The following is a 15,195-nucleotide window of genomic DNA, read 5'->3' as shown; positions in this document are numbered from 1 at the left end:
GTGCTTACAACAGTGTCTGAAATGACTCAAACAAAACAAAACAAAACAAAAAAAACCTTAGCTGAATGAATGCCTGAAATAAAGAAAAAAATGAATGAATGAATAAACCAAATTAGACCTGGATCTAAAGTTAGGAAAACTGAAAATCTCAGTCAAATGCGACCACAACCTTAGCTGTGTGGACTCAGTCAAGTTACTCAGACCTTGGGACTTCATCCTGTTCAGCTCTGAAATGAGTGGTTGGACTAAGTGATTTAAGGTCCCTCTCAAAGGCTGGTTCCAATAACATTTCTGAAGATTCTATACACAGGGAGGAAGGAAGAGACGTTCACGATGAATATTAAGAGAATGGACCCAAGTGGCAGAAAGAAACAAAAAGGGGAGTGGGGCGAGCGAGAGGAGAATTAACACCTGTTGGGTACTTGGGGTGCACCTCGTGTTTCACATACATCATTTCAATCAACCCTCACAAGGTACTACTACCCATTGTGTAGGAAGAAATAGAGAAGTTAAATAACTTGCCAAGGGTTTCACAACAGTTAAAATTTCAATCTGGGATTTCAACCCAGGTCTCTAAGGTGCATTGCTGATTCTACTACCCTATTCTGCATCCAAAAAACAATGAACTAGGGGAGGACAGAAATTTCTGTATGTAGTTGAGCAGTCAATTGCCATAACCACTCGAGCAGCCCCACTGACAGCCTTCAGAGACTAGTGGGTAACATTGGGAGCCAGCTTTTATTGAACACCTATTATGCGCCAAATGCTACGGTTTAAATGCTGTACGTACATTATCATATCTAGTTCTCTTAACAAACTGTGAGGTGTCTCTATGCTCGTTTTACAGATAAGGTAACTGAGGTCCAGGGAAGTGAAATAGTGTACTCGTGTCACAGAGCTGTTAATGGGCAGAGGAAGGATGCAAAATCAGGTCTGTACATAAACTATGAGGCAAATACATTGTTTCCCTAAAGAATAGCCCAACCCCAGAGTCTATTTCTCTGTAAACACCTTCCCTGCAATCAAACCTGCCTGCATGATCCCTGCCTTCACTGAAACAAGCTTAAACTCTTGTCTACAATCTAGGATTGTATTTTGCCACTAGTCAAAGCCTGAAACAAGTGTATGGATACAGTGCAAGACTGCCAATTCCTTCTTCTCTGCGCACATGTGAGGTGTACACGTGTATCCTTCCGAATGCTGAAATCATATTGAATGTGTGTGACCCATATGAATTCAACCAAGTGAGCTTGGCAAAGGAAAGAGAAGCACTGTGTACACACATAAAGGAAAGACCCCCCCTTACTTTCACCCTCTCCCCAGGGAACACAGCCCTCAGAGCGAGTGGGAAATGCAAGATGTAAAGCCCACTCGATCAGCCCCAATTCCAATGTGCTGAGAGTGACTCCGGTGCTTAAAGGCACAGCACTAGAAGTTCCCAAACAACTTGGCTCCTAAACACAAGCCAACCATTTCATCTGCTGTTCAACAGAAAGACTTCCAACAACATTTAGCATCCAGGCATGTGGACTTCCTGAAAAAGTACTAATAAAGTGCCTGCCGTGTAACCTCCTTAAGAGATTTTCAACGGTAATTTTCACTCTGCCAGTGTTCTCGTTTGCTGACTTAAGGGCCTAAACTCTGTGTAAGGTTACGTGACATGTTCATTACCCAAGTGTTTATACTGGGGCATCCTGGAAGTACCAGTTTCCATGAAGAGAAAGTGCACCAGTAGAAACAAAGTAATTTTATTGAATCTGGTTTTTTGTCTTTTTTTTTTTTTACATTAAGTGGACTAATGTTTACTAATAAGCTCCTTTACTTAGCAGTCTGAGACAAAATTAGACTCACAGCTTTGGTCTGTGGTGGGAAAGTGGTGGTTGGTGGTTTGAGTCTGACTTTCGGATAGCTCTTGCTTGGCCAGGATTCTCCAATTTACCACAGTCTCCACCACTCCCCATTGCCCTATGCTAGGCCCACTTCAATCAGTTGCATTGCCTATTTGGCCCTGGTGGGTAAGTTGAGAGTGCAACTCTTTTATTAAAGCATCACCAGCTCCATGGAGACCTCAACCACTGTGAGTTCCCTAAACTGTGAAAAGAGGGAAAGAATAAGAAGATGCAAAGCCAATAATCTCAGAGCATCTTTCTACGGATTGCTATAGACCCCAGCAGCCCCACGCTGCCAATCAGACATGTTAAACCTGCATTCATTTCTTTTCTGACCTGTGTCTCCAGGAGAACTGTACAGTCTCAGTATTCTCCCTGGCTCAACAACAGTGCAGATCATTTGAGATACAGGGACTCATGACACTAACCAACCTTGCTTGACAGGCCCCACTGGCAGCAGGCCTTGTAGGGCTGTCACATCCCAGATGACCCAAGAACAGCATGTCATTTCTGTGTCATTCCCACTGGAGAAACCTGAGCCTCTCCACTGGGGTTTGCGTAGCTGCAGCTGCTGGTCATAGTCACCAGCAGGCTGGTTGTCACTGTCTATGGGCAGAGGCAGCCTGGAGCCCTCCTGCTATTTCCAGCCATCGACCTCAGGACCCATCAGTCACTCTGAGGTCAGCTCCAGAGCAAGTGGCACGGAGCACTGAATAACAGGGGCTGCTCCACAGGGAGGGGAGGGGAGAGGATGTGTAATTTTTAAAAGCCGACTTCACTCTCCTAGGGAAAAGGGCAAGTCAGTAAGTGGGAGAAGAAGAAACAGCTAAGCCATAGTTGGTAAAGCCTGCTGGAGTAGGGGCAAGTGATGGCGGGGAAGTAGATCAAACCCACTCACTGCCTGGGAAATAAAACCTCTAAAAGCCATAAAGGAAACTGATAAAAGACCGGATGTCCGGAGAAGCACCAAATACAAGAGAGAAGAACACTCCCCTGTTCGTAGTGCTTTCCCAGAAGGGCATTGGCTTGTATTTTAGCCAACACCAAGTCCAGGGTCGCTTTCCTCAGAATATACTCTAAGGGATACTCAGAGAGCCTGCGGGAAGAGCCCTGAGGAGTTTGAGAACAAAGAGTAGAAAGCCCAGCGTCAGATTAGAAGTGACCCTCTCCCTCTGTCCCATCAGCCTCTATGGGGGTCAGCCCCACAGCCACCAGGGCGGTTCTGGAAGCTTCCTCACCCACTACCCAAGGCCAAGGGGGTCGATGCCACCCCCATGCACAGCTCTTGCAAACCCCACCCTGTTGGTACCCCATCAAACATGTAGTACAATTCTGATATAAACACAGCTCCTAAGATCCAGAGCCATCCAGAGTTGGTGGTGACATCTAGAACGTGAAAGCTGCGGATACACACAATCCCATGCCTCAGGGCCTCCTGGAATCAAAAAGAGCAGACGTGGGTCATGTGGGCATCACAGCCACCCTGCATCCACAACACGAGGCTGGCTGGGTACCACGCTCACACCTTTCTGATGTGGTGTTCAGTAGACAGGGTGCACTTCTGTTGGTCAGTGGTAAAGGTTAAGTAAGTTATTCGTCTTTTGTGGTCCACACTATACCAAGGGTGCAGAAAACAGAGTGAGCTCTTGTTTTTACTTTATGTTCCACTGATAAAACTAAACTTCAAATGTGGCCTAATCAACCTGTGTTAAGAAGAGAACATAGAGAGTAAGAATGTGAGCTTTTGGACTCAGATTACATGGGTTCAAATCCCAGATCCACCACTATCTGTGAAGTTACCTAACCTTGTTGTGACTTGGTTTCCTCACAGATAAAATGGGGATAATAGTAATCCCTATTATTGTGAGTATTAAATGAGTTAGTACATACAAAACTCATAGTACATTGCCTATCATATAGTAAGCACTTGATGAATGTTTGCTCTCATTATTATATCATCATGTTATTAAATAGCATGGTGATTAAGAACTGGGGTAGCGGGTTCTAGTCAGGCTCAGACACTTACTAACTGTGCAACCTGGTCAAGCTACTCAATGTGCCTTAGCCCTAATTTCATCAATTGTAAAATGACATTCATGCCAGTACCTTCCTCATCGGGTTGTTTTTACAATTAAATGAAATACTTTATTTAAAGCAATTAATTCAGGGTCTGGTGCAAAGTTATGGCCCAATAATTGTTAACTATCTTTATTGTTATTTAAAGAAATGGGCTTGACTTTAGAACAAAAGTAAGATTTGAGAATGTTTAAGGTTTCTTCCCCGAAGCACAAAAATGACTCTTGCTGAGTCAAAGATCTAGGTACATAATTTCTTAAATTTTCTGCCTTAAGCCCATTTGATAAAACAGCATATAGCAAACTCCACTTGCAAAGGCAAAGGCCACAGAGAGGAATGAAAGCAGGGGCATTCCCTAGCAGCCCAAAATGGGGAAAGGGTGTCCCATACAACCTCCCAGGCCCACCCAGTGCCCCCAGGGCTGTGGGTGGCCTGGACCCTCCTTACACTGAACAGCAGGCCCACACAGCCTCAGTAATCCCAGGGGCGTCACCAGACTGGGGCTGAGGACAGCCCGTCTCACACACTTATTTCTTAAAATCTCTGTTAACATTTAAAATCTCTTCCATATAGGTTGGTTTTTTTGTTATTTATTTATTTATTGGCTGCGTTTGGTCTTCATTGCTGTGTGCGGGCTTTCTCTACTTGCGGCGAGCGGGGGCTACTCTTTGTTGCAGTGCATGAGCTTCTCATTGCGGTGGCTTCTCTTGTTGTGGAGCACAGGCACTAGGCGCGTGGGCTTCAGTAGTTGTGGTGCGCGGGCTCAGTAGTTGTGGCTCGTGGGCTCTAGAGCGCAGGCGTCAGTAGTTGTGGCATGCGGGCTCAGTAGTTGTGGCTCGAGGGCTCTAGAGTGCAGGCTCACCAGTTGTGGCACACGGGCTTAGTTGCTCTGCAGCATGTGGGATCTTCCCAGACCAGAGCTCGAATCCGTGTCCCCTGCATTGGCAGGTGGACTCTCAACCACTGCGCCACCAGGGAAGCCCCAAATACATTGTTTACCAAAGAGAACAACCAAGAAATCGGCAGCTAAGAGGCTTATCAGGAGGGAAAATGCAATAAAGATGAGTGTGTTATCTGAGATCAAGGAGGTGACTGAACAAGCTCCTTCCCGTCCTGGGTGAGCCGGTGCCTGGGGATGTTAGCCAGGTGAGGGAGGTAGATCAGGATGGGGACAGAGAAGGCAAGGCTGCAGCAAAAGAAGCCTAATGCCCCAGTCTGAGCCGAGCTGGGGGCTTCAGCCTCATCATATCTTGGGGCCCCTCAGATCTAGCTGCTCCTCTCTTTTTGAATCAATGGGACATTATTGAATAGAGAGTCTCTTCATCTGCAGGACACCAAGGAACAGACCTCAGAGGCTGCTGATAGCCCGCTGGCACCAGGCTGGTGACAGTGAATGCATTCATGTTGGGTCTCTATGCCATTGATCTGCCAGTTCCCAGAACCTTGGGGTGGAAAGGAAATCTTGGCATCACCTAGTTCGGTGCCCCACTGTGTGATAGAATTCTCCCTATAATATCCCTGCCAAGATTCATCTAGCCGAATCCCTCAAGGGAAAGACAATTCACCTCCGCAAAGCGAGCCACTGTACGCTGGAACGTCACACTCGGGAAATGGCCTTCTCCACCCTGGAAGGAAAGCTGCAACCAGATCCCACTGGTTCTCAGTCTGCCTCTGAGTCCATACCTAAGTAGTCCATCCTTCTCCACACTCGGGACTAGCCTCAGACATTTGAAGAACGCCATTATGGTGCATCTATACAAGCTCCCAGAGCACGCGCGCGCGCGCGCACACACACACACACACACACACACACACACAGTGTTTTCTTGAGACCAAATCTTGCCAAACCAAGACCCAAATTGTTCTTTGCATCTCATGATCTTGAGTCCCTTCACATCCTGATCTCTCTCTGCTGGATGTGTCATAATTTCACAATGGCTCTACTCAAATGTGTGCCCAGAAGCGAGCGCAACACTCCTCATATTTTTGTGTGCTTTGCTCTTCACCAGTGCACAGCAGAGCAGCATAGTCAGCTTCCTTGCCATAGACACTCGGCTTCTCTTCATGTAGCCCGGTGATGGGGGGGGTGCGTCTGTTGTGTTCACTGCTCTACCCGCCCACCCCCCCCAGAGACGAGTCCACTGTCTGGCACTGGGTGGACACTCAAGGAGTACTTGTTTAGTAAATGAATGACATTTTGAGAATACAGGCTCACTCTTTGTTTTGTTTTTGTTGCAGTAGTAGTTGGTACTTGCTGTTAATAGTCAGGAGGAACAGTTTTATTTCATGTATATTAAACCCCATCCAAGAAGACAATCAAATAGACAACTGGATAGACAGACAAGTCTGGAGCTTAGAAGAGAGCTCAGGGCTGGAGAGAGGTCGTGGAGTCACCAACTCACAGAGAATGAAGCCACGTTATTGCATGAAATTGCCTAGGAATTTAACTAATCGGGGATTCTACCCTCTTTCCATGTGGCCTCCCAGAGCCAGCAACCTGTAAAACAGAGAATATGGGCCTCTCCTCTGTCCACCACACCTAACTTCCCTCTGTCAGGCCCGCTCACCTTCCCGCCATCCACCCTCACCATCCCCAGGAGGTCCCTGTCAGGTACTGAAGGGAAAACGTCTGCCCTCCTTGTCTGTGGGAACTCTAGAGGAAAGATCTGAATGCCATGTGCATTTCTGGAAGTGACGACATAGTCAGTTTCCACCACTGCTAGAGAAGGTCAGCCCTTCCAACTCTAAAGCTGATTGCTTTCTCAGCACATGGCCGGAAACTTAGAGATCAACAAGGGAGGAAGGGGCATCTGTGTGCTTTCTTCTCACATCTACCTACCTAGGACAGGCACACAACACTGGAATCCTGGTGTCCCATGAAACACCGTATCCCCAGGCAGACTCCCAGAGCCAGGAGTGCCCTCTGGTGGTCATAATAACACTGACGATTATGAGAATAACTAACACCATGAGCTAGTTAGCCAGTGATCAGAATAACTGACACTTACCAGGAGCATTTACCATGAGCCAGACCTAATAAAAATTACCCAGATTAACCCATTCCCTGCTCATCCTAATCTTATGAAGTCCTACTATTCTACTGTTTTCCCCGTTTTACAAAGGAGAAATTGATCAAAGCAATCAGGTGATTTACTAAAAGTCACCAAGGGCGGAGGAGGTTGGCTGGTCTCCTCCTGGGCATCTATCCCTTTCTAACTCCTAAAGAAAGACATAAGCCATCCTAGAACTTAAGGGGGAATTTAAATATCTATGTTTTTCATTTAAAAGTAAACACATTACATATTTTGGAAAAATTGGAAAGAAAAATAAATTGCCTATTATAAAAACCATATCAGCACTTTAAAAATGCTTTCTTTCAATCTTTTTTTTTCTCCTTTTCATCTTTTTTTCCCTTAATTATGAGCAAGGTATAATATAAATTCTTCATTGAAGAATATTCTTTTTTTTAACATTTATTTATTTATTTTTTGGCTGCGTTGGGTCTTCGTTGCTGCATGCGGGATTTCTCTCTAGTCGCGGTGAGCAGGGGCTACTCTTCGTTGCAGTGCGCAGGTTTCTCACTGCAGTGGCTTCTCTTGTTGCGGAGCACGGGCTCTAGGTATGCAGGCTTCAGTAGTTGCAGCACGCAGCTTCAGTAGTTGCGGCACACAGGCTCAGTAGTTGTGGCTCGCAGGCTCTAGAGTACAGGCTCAGTAATTGTGGTGCACGGGCTTAGTTGCTCCGCAGCATGTGGGATCTTCCTGGACCAGGGATCAAACCCGTGTCCCCTGCATTGGCAGGCAGATTCTTAACCACTGTGCCACCAGGGAAGTCCCAAAAGGTTTGAATTTTTGTTTTTGTTTTTTGGCCGTGCTGCAGAGCTTGCAGGACCTTAGCTCCCCAACAAGGCACAGAACCCGGGCCCCTGCAGTGAAAGTGCTGAGTCGTAACCACTGGACTTCCAGGGAATTCCCTGAAGAATATTCTTTAAGATTTTTTTTCCTTCAAGAATTTTCTGTTCTTAGATGTGAGTTTCACATTTTTTACTCAAAGCAACAGGTATTTACTTGGACATCCAGCAAGAGTCTGACCTAGAGCTCCCAGCCAGGAGCTCTGTAATACCCTAGCCTGCCCTGGGGCACCACCCAGAGAGCCAGGGTTGCTATGGAGACTGAGCATGAAACCTCAGGACAGGTCACAGGTTCAGTCTTCTGAATGCACTGCCCTCAGGGGAGGTGTCCCAGAGGGAACTCTGGGGACTGGAGCTGACTCACTTCTGTCAGCACAGAGGCTCAGACCATGGAGAGCCCCAGGGCAGCCATCCACAGGACCTAGGATTCTTGGGAAGTTTTCCTCTGGCCACCATAGTGACATGGTTCTGTGGCAGCCTTCTCATGAACCTGTTCCATTTTTCTGCACTGTTTCTTGAAAAGCGCCTTCCCCTCACCAGAAGCCTCTGTGCCTCTACCTTAGAACTAAGATACTCCCTATGAATGCAGTCCCTGCGGGGCCTCCAGAGTCAGACTCCCAACTTTGTCACTTACTAGCTCCGTGACCTGGGTGCCAACTTAACCTCTCAGACCTGTTTCCTCATCTGGAAAATGAGGATAATAATTGTTCATACTCACAGAGTTGTCAGGAAAAGTAAATAGCCATTTAGTTGAGTACTGAGCACACAGAAAGACCTCAGTGTATGGTGGCTGTTGTTCTCGAAATCTTCTACAGAGAGCTAGTGAAGGAGGGTGTAGAGCAGCTGTCTGTGCAGTGGGTAGCTGGACACCACATGTAAACAACTAGTCATTCACCTGGCATGTCCAAATTCCTGCATCCTCTTAGCTCTGTGCAAGTGCCAGCGGAGCAGAGACACTGCCTGAGTTCTCTCTTGCTCCCCTCACCTCTCTCCCCTCCTTCCTGTGCCATTTCCCAAGAATACAGACGGACCATACCAGGGGTAATACTCAAATGATGTAAAGACTCAGACTGAAGCAATATGGTGCCAGCCATGGAGCTGAAACAGGGTCTTGGGAGCTTCCTGTTGTACCAGGTGTTACCACCTTGTTTCCTGGATTGTGGGGAGGTGAGGGGTCCTAGGACAGGGGCAGGGAAACTGGAGCAATGGAAAGAATACTTAGCAGCCTCTGGGAAAGGGTTCTTTACCAGCTGATATGGAAATATCAGTTTACCTTTTAACAACCAATATGGCCAAACCATCAAGTACCAACTGATTTACCCCGAGGTGAGACCCTGGGAAGGTCATTGTGGGACACCCCTGAAGAACATAGAGACCAGAGACTGTGTTAAGCCCATCTGGGGCCCATGCCTTGTTGCAGAGTAAGTGAGTTGGGGAAAAGGACTTCATTGCCCAAGAGTCTACTCAAGTGCTACAACTCCCCTATCCATGTCATTCCTTACTGCATGCCTTGCTGAAGCAATAGGACGAAGGGACCCAGAAGCTGGATGATCCTAAGTCAAACACCATTGTGAATTTCTGCAGTCGGGTGTCAGGGCTGACAACCCCAGAGACTGGGCCTGTAAGAATACACCAAACTCATACTGCAGCCCAACACCAGCCCCTTGCATTCATTCAGTCTTTCATTCCACTAATACTCATTAAGTCCACGTCATGTGGGCTGGGCATACGTCAGTGAGCAAGACCCATAGGGTATCTGCACTCGTGGAGCCAGACATAAAACTATAATACAGGGTGACAAGAGCTACAATAGGGAAAAGAGAGGGTGCTAAGGCAGCAAAGGAGTGCACCTAACCCAGAAGTCTCACTGTAGGAAGTAATGTCTAAGACAAGACCTGAGGGGAGAGTGGAAGCTAGCCAGATGAAGAGGTGGGGGAAGCACGGAGCAGCATGTGCAAAGACCAGAGACTGGCTGAGCCCTCAGCAGAACAAACCAGTTGACCTGGACTTCAATATGATCATGTTAATGTGTCAAGTTTGGGGTGCAATTAATTCTAACACGTGGGCCTGGCTTAATGCTTAACTAGAGAATGGTTTGGGAAGACTGTAACCCTGTAAATCTAAATTTCCAAACCAAAGGTGCAAGGTGGCAGGGACGCCAGGTTAGGGACAGTGTCGCAAGGGGCTAAGTGCTGGATTTTGGTACTGTATAAACTCAGGTTCAAGTCCCAACTCTACTTCTGAGCTGGGTGACCTTAGCTAAGTTAATTCAACCTCTCTAGGTGGTAATTTCCACATCTGAAAATGGAGAGCAATGCTGGTATCTACTCTGTAATATTCAAATGAGATGGTATATGAAGTCCTCAGCATGGTGAATGGCATGCGGTTGACTCTTATTATTAAAATAGCTTTGTGGAATCCACCCCTAACCTAAACATCATTTTGTGCCCAAGAATCTCAAGTGCTTTTTAGAACAGAAATCCAACCTGATCCAAACAACACAGCTAATGGTTATTGAGAATTTACATAGGCCAGCCCAGTCCTACATGCCTTACATGGGTTACTTTAATTAATCCTCACGAAAACCCAATAATGCAGCTGCTACTGTTTTCCGGGTTTCACAAATTAGGAAACCAAGGCAGAGAGGTTTAGTAACTTGCCTCAGATCATCTAAGCCTTCAAAAATCCACAACACTGACAATACCAAATGCTGGCAAGGATGTGGAGAAACAGGAACTCTCATTCATTGCTAGTGAGAATGCAAAATGTTATTGCTACTTTAGAAGACAGTTTGGTAGTTTTTGACAAAACTAAGCATTTTCTTCCCATGTAGTCCAGCAATCATGTTCCCTGACGTTTACTCAAACCTATATACACACAAAAACCTGCACACAGATATTTATAAATAACTGCCCAAACTTGGAAGTAACCAAGATGTCCTTCAGTAGGTGAATGGGTAAATTGTGGTACGTGCAGACAATAGAGTATTAGTCGGCGCTAAAGAGAAATGAGCTATCAAGCCATGACAAGGCATGGAAGAAACTTAACAGCATATTATTAAGTGAAAGAAGACAATCTGAAAAGGCTACATACTGCATGATTCCAACTATATGACATAAAAGGCAAAACTACGGAGACAATAAAAAGATCAGTGGTTGCCTATCATGCGAGAAGGAGAAATGAATAGGCAGAACTCAGAGGATTTTAGGGCAGTGCAACTACTCTGTACGATGCTACAGCAGGAGATACATGTCATTATACATTGTCCAAACCCAAAGAATGTACAACACCAAGAGTGAACCCCAGTTGGACTATGGACTTTGGGTGAGAATGATGTGTGAATGTGAGTCCATTGATTGTAACAAATATACACTGTGGTGTAGGATGTCCATAATGGGGGAGGTTGCGGGCGGCAGGGTAGATAAGAACTCTCTGTACTTTCTGCTCAGTTTTTCTGTGAACCTAAAACGGCTCTTAAAAATACAGTGTATTAAAAAAAAAAATACAGTGTATTAATTAGAAAACCAAATAAAACACAGGCTTCAAATCCAGGAGTTTGGTTCCAGAGCGCACCCCTTTAACCACCGCGTTATACCATCTCCCAACTTCTAATGGAAGGGCAGCCCAACTTTTGATTGAAGTAAAAAAGAAAAAAATATGTACATATAAAGTAAAACAGAGAGGTTGCTGGGTTTTGGAATGTGCCTACTGTTCAGGTTGCCAACCCTTCCTCATCCCTTCTAGAGGGCGGGCAAGGCTCCATAGCTGATGAAGCCGACGGCTGCCTCCCGGGTAGTGTGTGATGAAGAGCACCTGACGTGTGGCGTGAGGCCAGCATCCCCAGCGCCCTTTGGTCTAGAAAACAGCTGTGAGTAATCTGGGGCACCCGGAGCAGAAAGCCTTATCAGCTGGCCTGTCCCAAAGCCGCTGGGAAGACTATCTGCTGGTGCAGCTATGCCTCCAACTGTCCTATTTTTAGAGAAAGGCATTCTTTTCAGGGCTGTTCTTCTGACAAAGGAGCAAGCCAGCTCTGTCCCAAGGTATAGCCGCTGAACAACAAGCCACTTCCACTGGTTTGCCTTAGGGCTCATTTTCTGCAGGTTTGTAGACCACCATCGAAAACTTTTAATCAAAGGACTTGTAAAACGCCAGCTCATTCCCCAGCTGAGAGAAGCCGGTGTGATATTGCTTTCTGCCCCAGGAAGGGAGGCATAAGACATTGTACATAAGGAGGACATAAGACTATTCAAACAATAGCATCTTGCCAACATTTCAAAGCATACCATTTAAGGCCGATAAAGGGACTTTTTTTTTTTTTTTTTTTTTTTTTTGCTGTAAGGAAGCAAATATCTGCTTGAGAGACCGTAGGATTAATTTATGTTTTAATCATCATGGTGGGAGGAGTTGGGAGAGTAGATAGTGAACCAAAAGGATGTAGAGTTGGCCCGGTCAGTTTTAGGTCTTCCCAACACCAAACCAGGAAGCCAGGTAGGGCCCAGGAATTGAGAGAAACAGCCCCAGAGCTGGCTCAGGGCTCAGCTCACTTGGGCATCTATTAGAACTCCTCAGAATAAACATAACCCAACAGCTAATAATAACATTAATAATAAGAGGATAATAATATTAACCCTTTTCAAGCATCTCCTGTGTGCAAAATACTTTAAACACATTATTGTATTGACTTGGGGACAATCCCATGCTGTAGGTGTTATTATTCCAATTTTGCAGGTAAGTGAACTAAGGCTCAGAGAATTTGTTTACCTTCTGCCCACTGAATGGTAGACCTGATATGCAAACTCAAATTTTTCTGACTCCAAACCCTATACATCTTCTTTTCATTTGTCATGCTGGCCCCCCTAACTGTCTCGGAGGGGGTTACACAAAAGGAGACTGGGTCAAGCTCTTTGCCATTTTAACTTAGTGTCCCAGAATTTAAACTGAAGCAAAAACAACGATGTTTTTCTAAGCACAGTCCCCACTCCATTTACCCCACACTTCCCTGCATTTGCAGCTGAGTGATACATGTCTGATGACTCCAAAGTGATGCAGTGGGAAGTCCCTGTTGCCAAGCTTGATGGGGACCTTACGGACCACCTGGTCCAACCCTCTTGTCTCCAGATGAGGGAAAGAAGAGCAAGAAGTTCAACAACTTGCCCAAGGCCATAGAGTAATGCAAACACAGATCTGCAGAGTCCAAGTCTGGAGCCCCTCCCGCAGTATCAACCCCATCCCATCAATATGATCCTAACTGACCAGGACTCAGACTAAGCCCTCCTGTCTCAAAGACACCTGAGATGGAGCAATATTGAGCCCATGCCACTGTTCCTTCCAAAAGTAAATGGGAGAGGGAAGTCCCTGGTGGTCCAGTGGTTAGGACTCCGCACTTTCCCCACTGAGGGCCTGGGTTCGATCCCTGGTTGGGCCAAAAAAACACTTTTTTTTAATTAAAGAAAGAAACTCTCCAACAAGAGAAAAACACAGCCTCTGGGGAGTCCAGGTTGGTTTGTGGCCTTTCAGAGCCAGATGTCTCCAGATCCCCAATCTACTCACATAATATAGTCTTGTAATCACATAACTGCTCTTCTGTCATTCTCTCCTATAAATAGACTTCCTGAGGGAAGCATCACAGATGTCTACAAGCAAAAACTTACGGTTGGTGGCCTTCCATGAACTCCTCCAAGGTCCCTGCTTCTCCAAGATGATGTCTGCGGGACTTAACTTGGATCAAAGAAATCCTGAAAAGATAGAGAAGGATGAGTGAGCTCGTGGTGTCAGTCCCACCCTGTTTCAGTTCATCTCTTTCAACATCAACTCAGCAGTGTGTGGAGGATGGTAGGTGTCAGTCATGGAGAGACGATGTCACAGCCTCCAGCTGCGCCAAGCTTCCCTTAGCTCTCCATGCCATGATGACCTTAAAGACACCAGAGCCACCAGGACCAGTTTCATTGTCCTTGTTCAGTGGTTGCTTGCAACGCTCCAGGCTTTTTGATAGCTCACTGGTTCCCAAAGTTATGAGCTTGTTCCATCAATCCTAGAAGGTTCTACATTGGCAGTAGTTTTAACCATGTGGCTAGAGCTGACCACAAACTTGGGCAAATACTGACATGCCTTAAAGATGTGAGGTGGTATCAACCAAGTATTGATAAGAAAGTTTGCAGTCGGAGGGGGAAAATTTGACATGTATTAAGCTTCTGTGTTCCAGGTATTTACTGTCATTTAATCTCCACCATGATATTAATATCATCTCCAGTTGATAAATGTAGAAAGACTTTCAAAGAGGTTCAGCAAGTTCCCCAAGGCCAGAAAGACAGGAAACGGTCGAACTAAAATTCCAAGCCTAACTGCCAACCCACACACAACAGACGTCGCCATGGCAGGCAATGCTGGTTTCCTACCTAACCTCTCCTTTCTTCCTTGTTGACAGAATCCTGGTTGCATTGAGGCAGCAATGTGCCCAGCTCCAGGTGGCCCCAGAGTTTAGTAGCATCTACCATCCTCTGAAATCACCTCTAGCTACTGGACGGACGCTTGAGCTGCAGCTCAGAATCCGTTTCCTCAGAAACCATCTTACACACAATAGTCAGTAAGACTGCCATCACTGCATCACCAGCACACTTCTGTTCTGTGGGTTAAGACAACCCTTAGAGATTAACCTGGGATATCACCATTTATAGCATAATTTCTACTGGAAAATGCATTAAAAGATCTATACACCTGCTACTCTCCTACCCCCCATTCCCCGAGAAAACAAAGCACAGCTTCCAAGAGACTTCGTGATTCCTTTATAAGGTTTAAGTTAATTCAAATTTCACAGGTCCAAACCCAAAGCTGCTTTCCTATTATCAACCCTTTACTTATCAGGAAGATCTAGGAGTATCAAAAATGCCAAAGGACATTCCTGAAAATATACTTAAATATGGGGTATTTCTAGTCAATCTTACCTCTCTTTATTAAATTGAAAGAAAATCTTCCCTACAACTGAAAAAAAAAAGTATTCTAGTCAAGAAGATGAAATACTAGCTGTTGTACCCATTTTCCAGTTACAGTGATGCATTTCCCTGCAAGAAAACTTCCGGCTTTAGGATAACCCAGGGTAACCTTGGCACTATTGACATTTTGGGCCAGATAACTCTTTGCTGTGGGTGCTGTCCTGTGCATTGGAGAATGTTTAGCAGGGTCCTTGGCCTCTACCTGTCAGATGCCAGGAGCACTCTCTCAGCTGTGACAACCGGAACTGTCTTCAGACATCGCCAGCTGTCTCCTGAAGGGCAAGCCCACCACTAGTTAAAAACCACTGGCAAAGGCTGATAAACTAGAAGG

The 15,195-nt window shown here is 45.8% G+C and overlaps 1 protein-coding gene across 1 annotated transcript in view; it reads left to right on the top strand.

Annotated features, from left to right (window-relative positions):
• BEST3 (bestrophin 3) overlaps positions 1-13,951 on the top strand; it is a 65,413-nt gene extending 51,462 nt beyond the window's left edge. The window contains exon 10 of the mRNA XM_082666617.1: positions 13,482-13,951. Coding sequence (XP_082522743.1) covers positions 13,482-13,545 — 64 coding nt within the window. The 3' untranslated portion in view covers positions 13,546-13,951. The remainder of the gene's footprint in view (positions 1-13,481) is intronic.
• The last annotated feature ends 1,244 nt before the right edge of the window (positions 13,952-15,195 follow it).

The sequence above is a fragment of the Grampus griseus genome (genome assembly GCF_964374135.1).
Source record: "Grampus griseus genome assembly, chromosome: 11".
NCBI classification, from domain to species: Eukaryota; Metazoa; Chordata; class Mammalia; order Artiodactyla; family Delphinidae; genus Grampus; species Grampus griseus.
The sequence above is the reverse complement of the archived record's forward strand: the minus strand, read 5'-3'. Positions and strand labels throughout refer to the sequence as shown.